General features: G+C 50.0%; 1 protein-coding gene across 1 annotated transcript in view; it reads right to left on the bottom strand.

The window, feature by feature from the left end:
* The window catches only part of Igf2r (insulin like growth factor 2 receptor), a 97,060-nt gene continuing 82,638 nt past the window's right edge, over positions 1-14,422 (bottom strand). Inside the window, exons 37-48 of the mRNA XM_059272840.1 lie at positions 12,774-12,935; positions 11,296-11,503; positions 10,890-11,036; positions 9,882-10,116; positions 9,208-9,344; positions 8,153-8,267; positions 6,916-7,062; positions 6,204-6,391; positions 4,754-4,940; positions 3,970-4,113; positions 3,034-3,103; positions 1-1,611 (exon numbers count right to left, since the gene is read on the bottom strand). Coding sequence (XP_059128823.1) covers positions 1,195-1,611; positions 3,034-3,103; positions 3,970-4,113; positions 4,754-4,940; positions 6,204-6,391; positions 6,916-7,062; positions 8,153-8,267; positions 9,208-9,344; positions 9,882-10,116; positions 10,890-11,036; positions 11,296-11,503; positions 12,774-12,935 — 2,157 coding nt within the window. The 3' untranslated portion in view covers positions 1-1,194. The remainder of the gene's footprint in view (positions 1,612-3,033; positions 3,104-3,969; positions 4,114-4,753; positions 4,941-6,203; positions 6,392-6,915; positions 7,063-8,152; positions 8,268-9,207; positions 9,345-9,881; positions 10,117-10,889; positions 11,037-11,295; positions 11,504-12,773; positions 12,936-14,422) is intronic.

Here is a 14,422-nt window from a genome sequence, read left to right as displayed (position 1 = left end):
ATCAAAAAAAAAAAAAAAAAAAGCCAGCCAAATCGGCACAAACCAAGCAATCTGCAGGGCGGTTTGCTTTTCAGTATATAGATACCACCTATGTACAGTCTACAACGTGAGAAGTCACTGAATACGTCAAGAAAAGCCCACACCGGGCCGCCCTTCCATCCTGGGACTCTGCCCGGGCACAGGTCCACACACAACACTGGCCCACTGGGGTTCACATGATGTCTGTAAGTCACCCTGTACAAATTAAGGCTTCTTATAGGTCAAGTGGGTGATAAACACTCTGTCCCCTTAAAAAACGAAAAAGCACAGTAAAGGTGGTGTCGTGAGACCCTGAAGAGATGAGGCCGACAATCCAACCTAGGTGCAGCTAGTCTCCGTGTCTCCTCAACTCCCGTCACATGGACAAAGTCCTTCTCTGGGTGAGCTGCTGGGACTCACCAGCTGGCAAAAGCCACACCCAGGAGGATGCTTGCAAAGAGCTGCGGCTACAATACGAGGCACGGAGCAGGTGGGCCTTCCCAAACCTAGGCACTCGGGGACCTGTGAACATGTGTGCCCTTACAAACTGGAAAGCGGAGAGGAACACTACACTAGTGTGTGTATCAAGGACCAGTTCAGGAGCCACACACAACCGCCCCAGCACACTGCCAGCATCACCTTACATCCCTGCTGGCAGAAAAAACTGGCTTTTTTCTTTTTTCTTTTTTTTTTTTTTTTGTTGTTTTTGTTTTTTGTATTTTTTTTGTGTTTTTTCTTTGCAAACCTGAGTAGTAATTGTCAAAGTCAATAAATAGGAGGAGAGAATTACAATGCTAAATAGAAATGGTTGAACACCCCAGAGTCTAAAGCAGCAAGGGTTTTTTAAACACAGCCCTCTGTTATGAGATGCATGTGGCCTTGGCACCTGTTGGAAGCACACTGCAGCTATGCTTGTAAGTGAGGACCTGGGGCAAAACCCTGGCACAAAGTACCGCCCTTTGGCCAATTCAAGCAACACTTGTTCCATTGACTGTAAACGGTTGTAAAGGAGTGGTGCCCACCTCCCTCATCCTCTCCCCCATTACAAAAACTCTTCCCTTTGAAGCAGTTTTTGTTAAAGGCAAAATGATAGAAGCATCATCAAGTTGAAGTCTTATTTGGTTGGAGGTGTTTGGCTGTCCCGTGGCTCTGCATTCTCCTGTAGACACCGCGGAGTTAGATGTGTAAGAGATCCTCATCGCTGTCATCATGGAAGGACACGAGCTTGGTAGAGGTTGGTGACTTGTGCTGTCCGGGTCTAGGCTTCACTCTTCTGATCATCTCTCCTTGGACCAGGCCCATCCGATCGGCTTCCCTTTCCTTAAGGACCTTGAGCTGTGGGTTTCTCATGGGCTGTGGGCTCTCTACCTCGGCTACTCTACCTGAGTGAACTTTCACCTCTGGGATGGTCAGGACTTCATCTTCACTGTCCTGGTCATCCCCGCGCAGGGAAGTGAGAGCTTCTGCTTTCATGGTCTTGGTGGTGATGTGCCCGTTCTCTTGGCCATCTTTGACTAGTCTTGGGTTTGGCTGCTGGATCTCTTCCATCAGCCATTCCGTTTCATTCTCATCGGCCTCCTCTTCCTTGCTGACCTGTCAGGGAACAACAGCAGAGACCGTGAGACCCAGCCAAGACGTCCGTCTGCTGCTGACCAGCTCTCCTGACACAGCCCACCACCCCAGGGCCTCTCTACGTTGACGTGAGATGAGAGCTTGCAAAGAGCCACTGGCAAGAGCATTTGACATGGCCCGTGACTGGGAAGCAGTGCTGGCAGAGGGGGGCTCTCCTGGGCAGCTGTGTAAAGGGGAGAGGGCATCTGATGTGCAAAAGAAGCCACAGGAAGGGTTTGTATCAGAAAGTCGAGTTTTTAAATTTTATTTCTGTGTATGTTCAAATGTGTATGCACATATGTGTGCACACATAGGAAAACCTTGGGTGTCATTCCCTCAGAAGCTATCCACTTTGGCTTTTTTGTTTTGTGACAACATCTCACACTGGCCTAGAGCTCATCACCAAGTAGACTGGGCTGGCTGGCCAGCAAGGCCCAGAGCACCACGACTTTTGAATTGCCCCTGTGCTGGCATTCTAGCGGGGATCACCATGCCTAGGGTTCCCAGGTTCTAGAGGGCTGGGCTCTGGTCCCCATGTTAGCAAGGCGAGCACTGAACCAACAGAGCCGTCTTCCCAGCCTCAGTTTAATTTAAAAGGTGATCTGGCAGTATGTCTGTGGAATACTCCTTTACACTGTGTGAATATATGTCACTGTAGCTAGGCAGGATTTGGGGGGCAGAGAGAATGCAGGGAAGAAGGGTGGAGTCTGAGGAGTCGGGAGGAGACACAGAGAGAAGCTAGAGGAATGTGCCGTGCTAAAAGAAGGTACACATGGCAGAGGGTAGGTAAGAAATATGGGTTGATTTAAGTTGTAAGAGCTGGTTAGCAACAAACCTAAGCTAGGGACTAATCATTTATAATAATAAGTCTCTGCCGGGCGGCGGTGGCGCACACCTTTAATCCCAACATTTGGGAGGCAGAGCCAGGCGGATCTCTGTGAGTTCGAGGCCAGCCTGGGCTACAGAGTGAGATCCAGGACAGGCACCAAAACTACACAGAGAAACCCTGTCTTGAAAAACCAAAATAAAATAAAAAAAAATTTCCTGGGAGTGGCTGGTGGGACAGGAAAACTCTGCCTACATATGTCTGAGGGCTATAAACAGATCTGTGTCCTTCGGCCTCTTTTGAAAGTCTGTCTCGGAAAAATTACCCAGATGCTTGGTGCACAGAGACTTCATCATCGGGGCTTCTTCTAAGAGTTCCCAAAAATTTGGAAACAGACTATCAAAGGATGTGAAGGAAATCAGCCACAACCATCCTGAGAGAAACTCAAAGGCAGGAAGGCCACAAAACTGGTGTTAGAGTGAGGTTCCCTCCCAATGCCACTCTCCCAGCATGCAGGGAGGCTCGGGCAGCACTGGGAAGTGCCGCAGGGAGCAGCTGCCCCACTCAGTGGACAATACCTTTGAGTACTTGTAGGACACGCCCGCGCTTCTTCTGCAGCAACTGGTCAGCTTGTTTATCACAATTTCCCTGTCAAAATGGAAACTACAGTAAATAGATAGAAGAATAAGCAGAGACAAGGGACCCAGCTGGCTGGCCCCAAGTCCAGTCTGCAACTCTTAAGGGCTGTGTCCCACATACACGCCAGGGCAGGGCATTTGGAATGACTAACAACCAACTGTGACAGCACAGCTGGAACCACTGGGCTCAGCATCAGCACAGAAATGCCAGTCTTGCTCCACCTGAGACTCCCAATGTCAGCAGCAGCAGGAACGCACCTTCTGTGTGCCCAGACTACTCTGACGGTGGCCCCCACAGACGCGAGGATGGCTCTGCCTGAGCCCCATCCCTCCCTCTGAGTTCATTTCTGAGCATGGCTGGCTCTACTCTGTACACTCATCCACTTGCCCAGGACCTCTCTAATGGGTGACATAAAAATCTGACTGAAAAAAAAATACAGTCATATGACAAGCCCTTCACCTGGCAAAGCAAGGCCAACAGGAGAGTGCACCTAACACTCAGCAGGTGCTTAATGCTCACTTTGTGTGATGTGGGGAAGGAGGGTCAGCTGATCAGTAAGAATCTCTTATGGGCATTATTTTTGTAATTTCTTATCAGTCTTTGGACTTCACACAAGGTCCATGTGCCTTAAGACTCACCAGCACCAGTCTGTGATGTGCACACCCAGTGTGAACTTGAACCACATCGGCACCTATGAACAGTGCCAAAGTTCTGGGCAATCTCATGCCATGTCATGGAAATGACCTTTAAAGGCAGTGGTACCCATGCTTAGAATTTTGAACCTAGATGTTTGCTGCTGCCAGGCTCCAAACCCAAGCCCATATCCAAGAGTTGATGAACTGCTAGCCCAGCCCAGCCCCTCCTACCCACTTTACCTTCTCTCCTTCTTATAAAGCAGCACAGCGAGCAAACAGCCGACCAGCGCCACCAGGAGAAGGCTGAGGACTGCCCCGACCGCCTGACTCCGCTCTGAGAGTCCCTTGTACTCTGGCTCAGGATTCTCCCCATCAAAGGCAAAACTAGAAAGACGTCACAAAGAAATGAAGCTATGTCAAGAGCTAAGTATAGCAACACTTCAAGGAACCCAGGGCCCAGGGAACCAGCCCTACTGAACCCAGCCCAGGACCCGTGATCCACTAGGCTTAGAAAATAGCATCTAGAGTGCTCTGAGAATGCGTTTAAGGTAGGGGCCAGGCCTACTGACAGAAAGTACTGCTTTAGACATCAGGAAATACTAGGAGTTGAAGACCAGCCACGGACATCATCTTCTGTGGGTCAGCCTGTCACTGCAGAACCCTGCAAGCCAAGCAAAGGCAGGGCTTCTCCTGTACCAGGCCATCTTAGGATCTAGTCCTAGGGCTTCTGGGTAGAGGGACTATCTGAGACAGACTGGTTAGGTACGAACACTGTAGAGCCTACTGGCTCTAGCCCAGCTGGCCCAAGAACACTACTATGGAATGGAGTAATTCCGTCACACCCACTCAATGGTGCCAGTCCCAGAGGAGGAGGAAGCAGGATGTCCAGGATGCGCAACACGCAAGGGAAGCAGCAGCTGTACATGGACACGGGCTGACTTTCCCTTCTGCTCAGGAGGACTTGACACTTCAGAGCTCTCTGGCCTTCAAAAGTGGTGGGAAAGGGACACGGGCTGCCACTCACCTGAGAGGACAGACAGCCGCAGTGTACCAGGAGAACAGGTACTGGCAGTCAGCAGTCTCATGGCTGAACTCGGGGATCCCTTCCTCCACCAGAGGGTCACAGTGGAAGAAGATGGTGGATGAGACAGACTTGGTCTTATCTTTCCCGCACTTGGAGGGTGAGGTAAACACCACATCCAGATCACCATCTGGAAAGGAGACAACCACAGCTCCATTACCACCCACCAAGTGGATACTTCCAATGTCCCATGTGCAGTTTTAAAAACAACCTGGCATCCCAAGCAGGCAGAGTAAAGATTTTGACCTCATCTAACATGAGGTCTGGCCCTTGTCTTTGGCTAGTGAAAAGATTTACGGTGGGCTGACCAGGAGGTCTCGTTCTACTTGGAAAGTTTTATTGACCACCAGAGACCAGCAATTGTGCCTGGACAAAGGAACCCAGAAGTCCTGAAGCAAGGCTCAGGAAGCACACCTAGCTAGCAGTGTTCCATCACACATCGCGGCTCCACAGGAGAGGCCGGAGGAAGAGCTGTACCTGACTCCCCGGTCCTTCCCATGAGCATCCTGCCATGGGTGGCTGCAATCTAAACCCTCCACTGTAATCAACTGCAGGCACAGGACAATAGCTGCCAGTCAGTCCTGAGACTTCTCGACCAAATTTCCAGAAGGGAGTGAAGCTGTGGGAACCCACTGACCTAGCCCTTGGTGTCAGAGATGAAGGAGACTAGGTGGACCTGCTCTAACCTCACTCTGTCAGCTCACATTCTCTTGATCACCCGGAAACACGACTGTAAAAGGTAACGCAGTCACATGGTTCAAAAACAAATTACAAAAGGTATATGGTGAAAGATGAGTTATTTAAAACAAAAAAGACACATGTGGCCTTCCAGAACATACTTGCGTGATAACGAGAAGGACTCTGGTACCAGCGTACAACCTTCCCACATCTATTCTCACTCAGCTTGGTGGTATTCCTCCACTATTCCTTTTAATCCTTTTTCTTTTTTTTTAACATTATAAATTGTATATGTAAACAAGGGAGCATGTGTGTGTGCACGCATGTGCGTGTCCATACACCTATCATGGAGAATGCCTGGAGGTCAGAGGACAGCTTATGGGGGTTGGTGTTCTCCTTACACCCTTTGAGTCCCAGGAACCAAACTCAGGTCCTCAAGCTTGGCAGCAGGCACCCTTACCCACTGAGCCAGCTCTCCCATGAAACTTCTTCTTCTCTAACTACTTAAAGGTTCTAAATAAGGAAGCAGCATGCATAATGCCAGGTCACAGTCATACTACGTGTCCCTGTCTCCCTGTCTCTGCCCACCATCTCACAAGGGGCTTTGGTTCTGGAATCCGGCTGAGATGCCCAGGCAGTGGGTTTGTGGATGAGCATGCAAAGCTCTCCCTCTGAAGAGCTGCACATGAACCATTACCAGGAAGCAGCAAGTCACCTTGGATGTAGTACTTGGTCATGTCAGAGGTGCCCACTTTCCTGCTGAAGTGCTGGTCGTTGGCCTTCACCTGGCAGATGCTGGCACCAGCGCATGCAGGGTTAGTAGAGCTGGTGATGGAGGAGAGCTGGATTTCATACAGGTAGTTGTCTCCGTTGGCTCGCATGTCCCCAGAGGCTCTGAACAGCCTGAGGCAGAGGAGAGCACAGTGACTTACAAACCTGCCTGACAGTTCTTTTCTCCTGCATACTCAGGCCAGGAAGGCTTCTGTCATCTTCCGGCCCCCACAGTGTCACCTCCTGGAAAGACTACACCTTCTTACACACTGTAGACAGCACACGTATGCACTCTGCCCCCACATGGCCAAAGGACTCCAAGCCGGCTGCCAAGAGATGGGCCTTCACTTTCACCCAGCCCACGGCTCAGCCCAGAAGACTCCTTCTTCCCTACACTTCCTGAGATCCCTGGCTACAGTCCTGGGCTTCCCAGCGGTGAAGGGAGAGGGAGCTGCTCGTTATAAAGACTTGCCATCTGTGGTGTTAAACAATGAGAAACAGCAATACTTTGCTTTGTTTTAAGCACTACTTGGTTACTCCAGTAATAGGAACGGAAACACACACGACTTACCTTGTAGCACTCCTGCTAGGGAAAGTCTCACATTTTTGTTCACTTTGACTACATGTAAATGCCAAAGAGGCAATCTTGCACTTACTTAAAGTAAACATCCCCGAGGTTGAAGCTCTTGCCGGTCACAGGGTTGGTGAGAGTTCCATTCACCATGCTCACCTCCTGAGGCCTGACAGCACAGGCAGCCCGTGAGTCCCAGTGGAAGTAGTAGGTGCAACTGTCAGTATCCACCCTGGAAGGGAGGGGCAGATACGGTCACCACTGGGCTACACACAGAAAGGCTGCGAGACACACAGCTGGAGGGGCCTGAAGGAGCCCAGGCTGGGTTCTGAAGGGTCCTTGCAGTCTCAGCTATAGGTCTCCACAGCACACAGTGAGTGACAGCTCTGGACCAGGACAATTACCTTGGTCACCATGCTCCAGCACAGTAATAAAGGTAACATTTTCCATCATGAGTATGGAAAAGTAGCGTGGATTCGGTGCCTGCTGACCCTGGGAACATAAGCCTGTGATTCCAGCCACTCAGGAGGCAGAGGCAGAAGGTGCTAAGTGCCTGTCACAACTACAGAACAAATATCCAAGGCCAGCCTGGGCACCTTAGTGACATCTTGTCTCAAAAATAACAAAAGGGAGCTGGAAATGCTATATGGGAGCAGAGCACTTGCATGAGGCCCTGGGTTCAAGCCTCTGTATACCAAAAAAACAATCTCCATAAAAAAGTCTTAACAAATAAAGCTGGAGATTCTGGACCTAGACTTTAAAATCTCACTTTTACAAGAGTCTCAGAAGTTAAAAAGTCCTTTAATAGTTTTATGGTTGCCTTTTCAAAGCACAGCTTCCAAAGCAGCAGCTCACATGCTCCCCCTGCTGGCCACACTCCCCCTAGACACCCAACACTGCCTGGAACACACTATGCAATCCTTCAAGAACACCCCAGAACCTGCCTGTGGGTTCTAGACCGGCTGCTGGTGGTGGCCCTTAATTCCACCATGGCATTCATGGGCAATAACCAGCCCTATACTGCCAGGCTAGCACAGGCCGCTCCAAAGCCAGTTCGGGAGCATGTTTCTTAAGGCAAACCGGGCTAAGAGGCTGAGGTGGCCTGGTTATGGTATATCTTGGCATTCGAGTGGGGGTGGGGTGCCTCCTGTGGGGAGAAACATCCGCACAGGACAAGACAATCTGCAGCTCTGGCCTCTAGGCCCCCAGTCTCAGTTGCGGCCAAACACCCTGCCATCTGTGTGCATGTTTACCAACTCCACTGTGGAAACGGGGGAAGGCATCAAAGAGCCATGGTGTGCTTGCACTGGACACTGTCTCACCTCTCGAATGTAGGCTTGCCCACAGTCTTTGCACAGGTCAACTCGATTACAGAGGAGGCGGTCTTATTCCCACCGCAAGGATAGCCTTTTGAGTAAGTGACAATGACTTTGTCATCTGGAATATAAAACAATGAACTGGGGTTATTTCTGGGGTATCAGAGAGCATCAGGATTTAAACTTACTGTGAAGACAGGTGCCGGCTGTCCAAAGGTATCTGCCATGAGCAAAAACAGCACTGGCCCTCACCACCACTGCCACGGCCATAGCAAGACCATGAGCTTCCTGGATCCTCAGCAATGCTAAACCAACTCCACAGCTAGACTCTCGGGTTTGGGGGAATAGGATTCCTAAGACCTAAGTGTGCCCACCAGGGTTCCTATATTGGGGATTTAATTCCCAGAGAGAGGCACCTCTCTGGCCACTTCTGAGACTCGGGCCACCTGTCTGGGGACCCTGCCAATTGGTAGAACCTGGGTTTGTGATTAGCTCATGGTGATTCCCTCAGAATTCTCTCTCCATTTCAATATTCATGTCACCCTGTAGCTGGGTCAGCACAACTCAGAACCCTACTCTAACCTGACAGGCAGGGCAAAATGTCCAAACACCTCACATAGTCTAGTCATTCTTAGCTAAGAGAGTATGGGTGTCCTTTAACAAGCAAATAGATCTTCCTTTCAGTGACCAATGGAAGGTGAGCTTGTATTCAAACTACTAAAGAGTCATGAGTCCTCTCCAAGTGCTTGAGGAAAGACACGCCAACCTGTACCACGTCCTGTGCACCTGTAGATTTCTTAGATGTATGCAGACATAGATTTAGAAAACAGAACATGATCGCCAGAGGTGCTTTAAACAGACAGGCTGGCCATGCCTCAGAGCATACAGAATGGCATGTGCTTTCATGTTCCAAAGTGAGTAGAAATGCTTCAATTAGTCATGGAGAACAGTCTGAAATCTCCACCAGAGCTCACATACTTTCCCCATTACACCAGGGACAGCCTCGCCTTGTCAATCTTGATGCAGGAAATGAATCAAGGACGAGGACCCCAGAGCCTTACCTATGACATCCAGCTTCTGTGTATGAACAAGCCCCAGAACCTGGACTTCCCCGGATGGACTCTTCTTGCAAACGCTGGCCCTCTCAGAGCAGTCCAGGGGCCCTTTATAGACGCCTTGACACAGATTGATAAAGTACCTATGGATGACACGAAGGGGCGGGAAGAGAGGGAAGTGAAATCCCTACCCTGAGACACTCCACACTGCCTTGGAAGGTGACCTCTAGAGCAGCCTTGGCAGAGGAGAAGGAGCGGCAAGTAGTCACAGAAGGCAGCTGCCTGGGCATGCTCGCATGCAGAGACATGTCCCCATGTAGCCCTGGCCCAGTGCAGAGAGGGAGAAGGCTGTGGAGACACTCACCCAAGTCCTCCAAATCACAGTCCTGATCTGCAGCAGGACCTGCAGGGCTCAGGGTGCCTGGCAGAGCAACTCCCACATGGAGCAGTCGGGGTAATTAGCTCAAAAGGCAAAGGCAGACCTAAAGACCTGGCAAAAATCTTAGAAACCTCACACTGCCCTCAAACCTGCGCATCAGGAAGTCCTTCCCAACTGTCAGTGAGTTCACCAGAACTCCCCACACTATGTCAGAGCCACTCAGTGACACTCTAGACCACATCTCAGGCATGTGATGTTCCTATCTGCAAACCTGAGGGACCATGAGCAGTGGTATACTCACGAGGTTCCTTCATGGACTAAGTCCCAGGACCCTGTAAGGGATGAGAGCAACCGCAAGTCATAGGTTTTATGCTTCTGAATGAACTTGCACTCCATCTTCTTCGGAGGGCAGGCAAGTTTTGTTTTCCACTCAAATGTCACTTCACACCCACGAACTTCACTGAAGACTTCTGGCTTCCCGATATCCTCATTTTCGTCACATGTAAATATGATGGCAGACATCCGGTGGCTGTCGGCTGGAGAGCAGTGGTAATGGTCAGACCTAGGGTGGGGCACATACCCGGACCTCTCCCACCTCTCTCCTATCTCCTGGCCATTTCCCAAGTGGAGCCCCGGCCATGGTTTGTCTCACTCCTGCAGATCTATCCACGGAGTCTCAGTTCCCTCACACCTCACAACACCTTAAGATTCTTCCTGGGAAAGCATTCAACATTTGATCACATACTGATGGCGACGACAAGAATTTAAAACTCCAGTGCTACCCATGGGCCACTGTATTATCTGTAACACAAGCCTGGGAGCTAGTCACCTCTCATCAGTCAAACCACTGTCCTTATCACTTAGAGGATGACACAGATGTTCAGGCTTTGGTGTAACTCTTCTTCCATCCCTAAATTGTAAAGCAGCCAAGGTGCTAAGTTTGGCTCTCTATGAACACCACCACCCCACAAGTGGTGTGTTCAGTGACTTGACACTCACTAGCCACACTGCAGACCCAACAGAGAATAGTCCAGCTGAGGAGTGAATCTGAACCAGAGCTGAATGCTGGAATGGGAGCACAGTCACTCCAGCTACTCAGTGGGCCAAGCTGGCCACTCAGCATGCCCATTCTCAGTACAGCTCCACTGTGGTTTACATATACATTTGCCTTGTCATTCCATGGAGCAACTAAAACGCCTTCTGTAACTAACAATAACAAAGCTTGCACAACAGAGGCAGGGCCTTAATTAACTTGGCCATCCCAAGAACAGCTGCCGCCCCCGACCCACAGACTCAGCTCCCCACTTACACTGTCTGCAGAAGCCCCACTCATGGTCACGTTCATAATCTGCAGTTTTGCTACACCACAGTTTTGCCCGTCCCTCCAAAGCACAGTCATCATATCTCTTCCCTTCGTACATGAAGGGAAAGACGCAGGGATCACCATCTTCCGTTTCTGGAAGGAAAGAAGCAAGATCATTTAGATGTATCAACACCTTACTAGACGCCACTGCCCAAAGCCACCCAACAAGGAGTCTAAGAAGCTGTCTCCCAGCCTGACAGCCAGGATTCACCAAACAAACAAGCAGCAGACAACATGCCTGCTCCAGGAACCGGCATTCCTACCAGGGAGGGGACTGTGGCAGGATGTAGTGCTCACAGATTTGAAGCTTCACACTTCAAGTCCTTGAAATGTACCCTAATGTGAGATTTACCTGCAGGGCAAGGATCACCATTCATATAACTCAGAATGACTGCTTCGTCCTGGTGCCTGTAATCCAGCTGCATCGATGCTAGGCGTCCAAAAGACGTCCCTTTGTTCCCAGAGAGCAGGCAGACCCCGCCATCCTTGCAGCCTCCCTGGTCTAGGCCAGCTGCGGTGGTGCACACCCCTATGCTGTATGTGCGAGAGTCCCGAGTAACCTGCACAGACAAACAGCACGCGTGGCTCCAAGTAAACAAAGAAACATGACTTCAGTTCATGGTCCTGTACCTGGACAGCACCATGGCTCCCCCGCCATCTTCCTGGGCCCAAGGCCACCTCCAGAGGCAACCAGGAATGCCTGCTGGCACTCTAGGCAGTTCCCTCTGGCCACTAGAAGGTCACAATCCCCTCACCCCAGGCTAGTCTCCATCCCCGACTTGTTCTCTCCCCTGGGCCCAGGCAGCCAATGGGTACCGCCCCACTGTCCTCTCTGGCCGGATCCTGCTGCTCTGACTTCCAGGCTCTCCCTAGTCTTGAAACTAGTATTTCTTCAGCTGGGAAATAGGGCAGCGTAAGGAATGAGTCAAGTAGCTGAGCAGATGTGTGGTGACATTTTATTTGTATGTTAATAAATAAAGTCTGCCTGGAGATCAGAGAACACAGCCAGCCATAAACAAAAGCTAGGCAGTGGTAGCACATGCCCTTAATCCGATCACATGGCAGGCAGAGTCTCTGTGTGTTCAAGGACACACTAGGGAACAACCAAGCGTGGTGACACATGCCTTTAATCCCAGTACCAACCATAGAGACCTGGAGGCCTGCACAGACAGGCAGTGACAAGGAAGTGAGGTGGCTGGGCTAAAAGCCAATGAGAAGGCTGAACAGTAAGGCAATAAAGGCTCAGGTTAGACAGGAAAAAGCGCTCTCTGGGGAAGCTATGGCGGCGTGGTGAGCTAAGGTTAGCTGGTGGCTCTCACTATCTCTCTGATCTCTACGGCTTTCACCCCTCTATTTGGCTCTGTGTTTCTTATTTAATAAGACTGTTCAGAAATCATCTACACAAATGATTCCTCACTCATTGTGGCCATGTGCGAGGGCCCTGTGCCCCAGGTACAACTCCTGAGAAAAGTTCAGAACTCACCAGCTGTCAGGCACAAGCAGGTACCTACGGTGCTGTATGTAGTCCAGTCCATACACTGGGATGACTTGGCAATGACTGCACCCCACCCTCCCAGACACACGGCTGAAGAGCTCTGCACAACACCACGTCACTCACTATCCCTGTGAATGGCAAACTGCAGTCTCTCTACCTTGAGCTCAGGCTGGCAATTCTCTGTGGATTTCTGTAACCCTACTAATCTTGTCCTGGCCTAGGGGTATGTGGTCCATGCATATCCCCAAGCCACCTTGCCTGTCATCCACCTGTCCCACAGAATTTCACTGCCCGCCTCACTAGTCAGAGCCCTTGGCTACGGAAGGCTGCCTTGCCTTGAATGTGCTCGTGGAGAGGCTGGTCAGGTTGAAGCTGTAGAGCAGTTGCTCATCCGTCACAGCACAGCCCTGTGCCTTCACTTCGTCAGGACAGACGATCGGAGTCTCCCATTCAAACACAAAGTCACAGTCATTGGTCCTTATCAGCTTAGGAGTTCCCTGTGGCCAAGAAGAGCATGAGTCTTAAAAACCAGAGTGTGAGTACAAGATCCACCAGACTTGCCTGGGAGCAGTGAGCACACACACCCCTGCCACACACTGCACAAGCAAGCACACCAAACCAAAGCAGGTCTGCATTCTGCCACATCTGGACACCAGGATACTTATGAGGGTGAGATATAACGCAGCCATGTACTACACAGGCTAACGAACTTTGAATCGGAGCATCTCTCTCTCCCTCACTCAATAGCAGCAGAGGGCAGCCAGTTGTTTGGGAATTCCATTGACACTTGCTGATGAGATCTGTTCTGAGTCCTCTGAGGAAAGAGCTTCTACTACAGAGAGCAAACACTGGGAAGGACAATCCTTCAAAACCTCTCCCAAAGCACCAACCACCTAGGGTACTGGGAATGGCAAGAGTCCCTCAGTGCATCCCTGCTGCGGGCTGCAGGAATATATCATAAGAACTCAGCTGGTTCTCAAAGTCACTACCTGGAGGAATCAGGGAATTCCTCCAGAGAAAGCCAAATCCCAAGGAGTTTTTGGTGTTACTTGGCTTGTTATATATCAGCTGTATTCTGTTATGAAAATCATATGTGCCTTCATAGTTTTCCCAATTGACTTTTCCCTAAGAAGGGCTAACAGTGTGGACTGATCACTCTCTGGACATATACATTCCAGGTATTTGGAGAACTGCCTGAGGAAAGGCTTTCTCTGGAATCAGATATCTCCCTTGGCCACTTTCAAGGACTAGCAGTAATAACAGTCCACATGCAAGTCTCCCGATTTAAGACAAATTTCACAAGGAGACACCACCTAGGTCAGGTGGATGTTCAGTAATAGCTTTACACAATTTAGCTTAGACCCTCCTTTCTTACAGCCTTACTAACTTTACTAACTCCTTACCTAACCACTTCTAGGAATATTTAGATAACCTTCTGTGCTGACAGCTATGCTCAGCCAGAACCCCAGTTCAAGCCTCCCTGTAATTATCATCATTAGCAGCATCCGGCCAGGTCCATCCCCAGACGGAGGAAAGTACCTTATCAGAGATACTTCTGTACTCTCTAAGAACAGACTTAAGCATCCAGGCTACCCATTTGAGAAGGCCTGGCGGATGTGCCAATTAAGCCTTACTTCCTCCTTTCCCAAACCTTACCTCCAGTTCCAGATCTCCCTTTAACTATCACCAGAGGCATCTAGCTGTACACAGGTTGCCTAGCGACTGAGCACACTTCCCCCACCCTGCAGAAAAACGGCAGATAGCTTGGACAGATAGGAGCCACAGGAAAAAATAAGACAGTTTTCTTTTCTCCCATTGACCTCGCAACTATAGATTCTTAACATTTTCTACCAATCATGTTTAAGATTATAGTTGAGCCCTCGTCTTAGATATTACCTGAATTCAGCCTTTAGTTAATTCATTTCCCCATTGGTCACTTCCCTTTGGGGTTGCAAATGATAATTAACGGTTATTGCCTCTCAAT

This window comes from Peromyscus eremicus, chromosome 8b (assembly GCF_949786415.1).
Source record: "Peromyscus eremicus chromosome 8b, PerEre_H2_v1, whole genome shotgun sequence".
NCBI lineage: Eukaryota > Metazoa > Chordata > Mammalia > Rodentia > Cricetidae > Peromyscus > Peromyscus eremicus.
The sequence above is the reverse complement of the archived record's forward strand: the minus strand, read 5'-3'. Positions and strand labels throughout refer to the sequence as shown.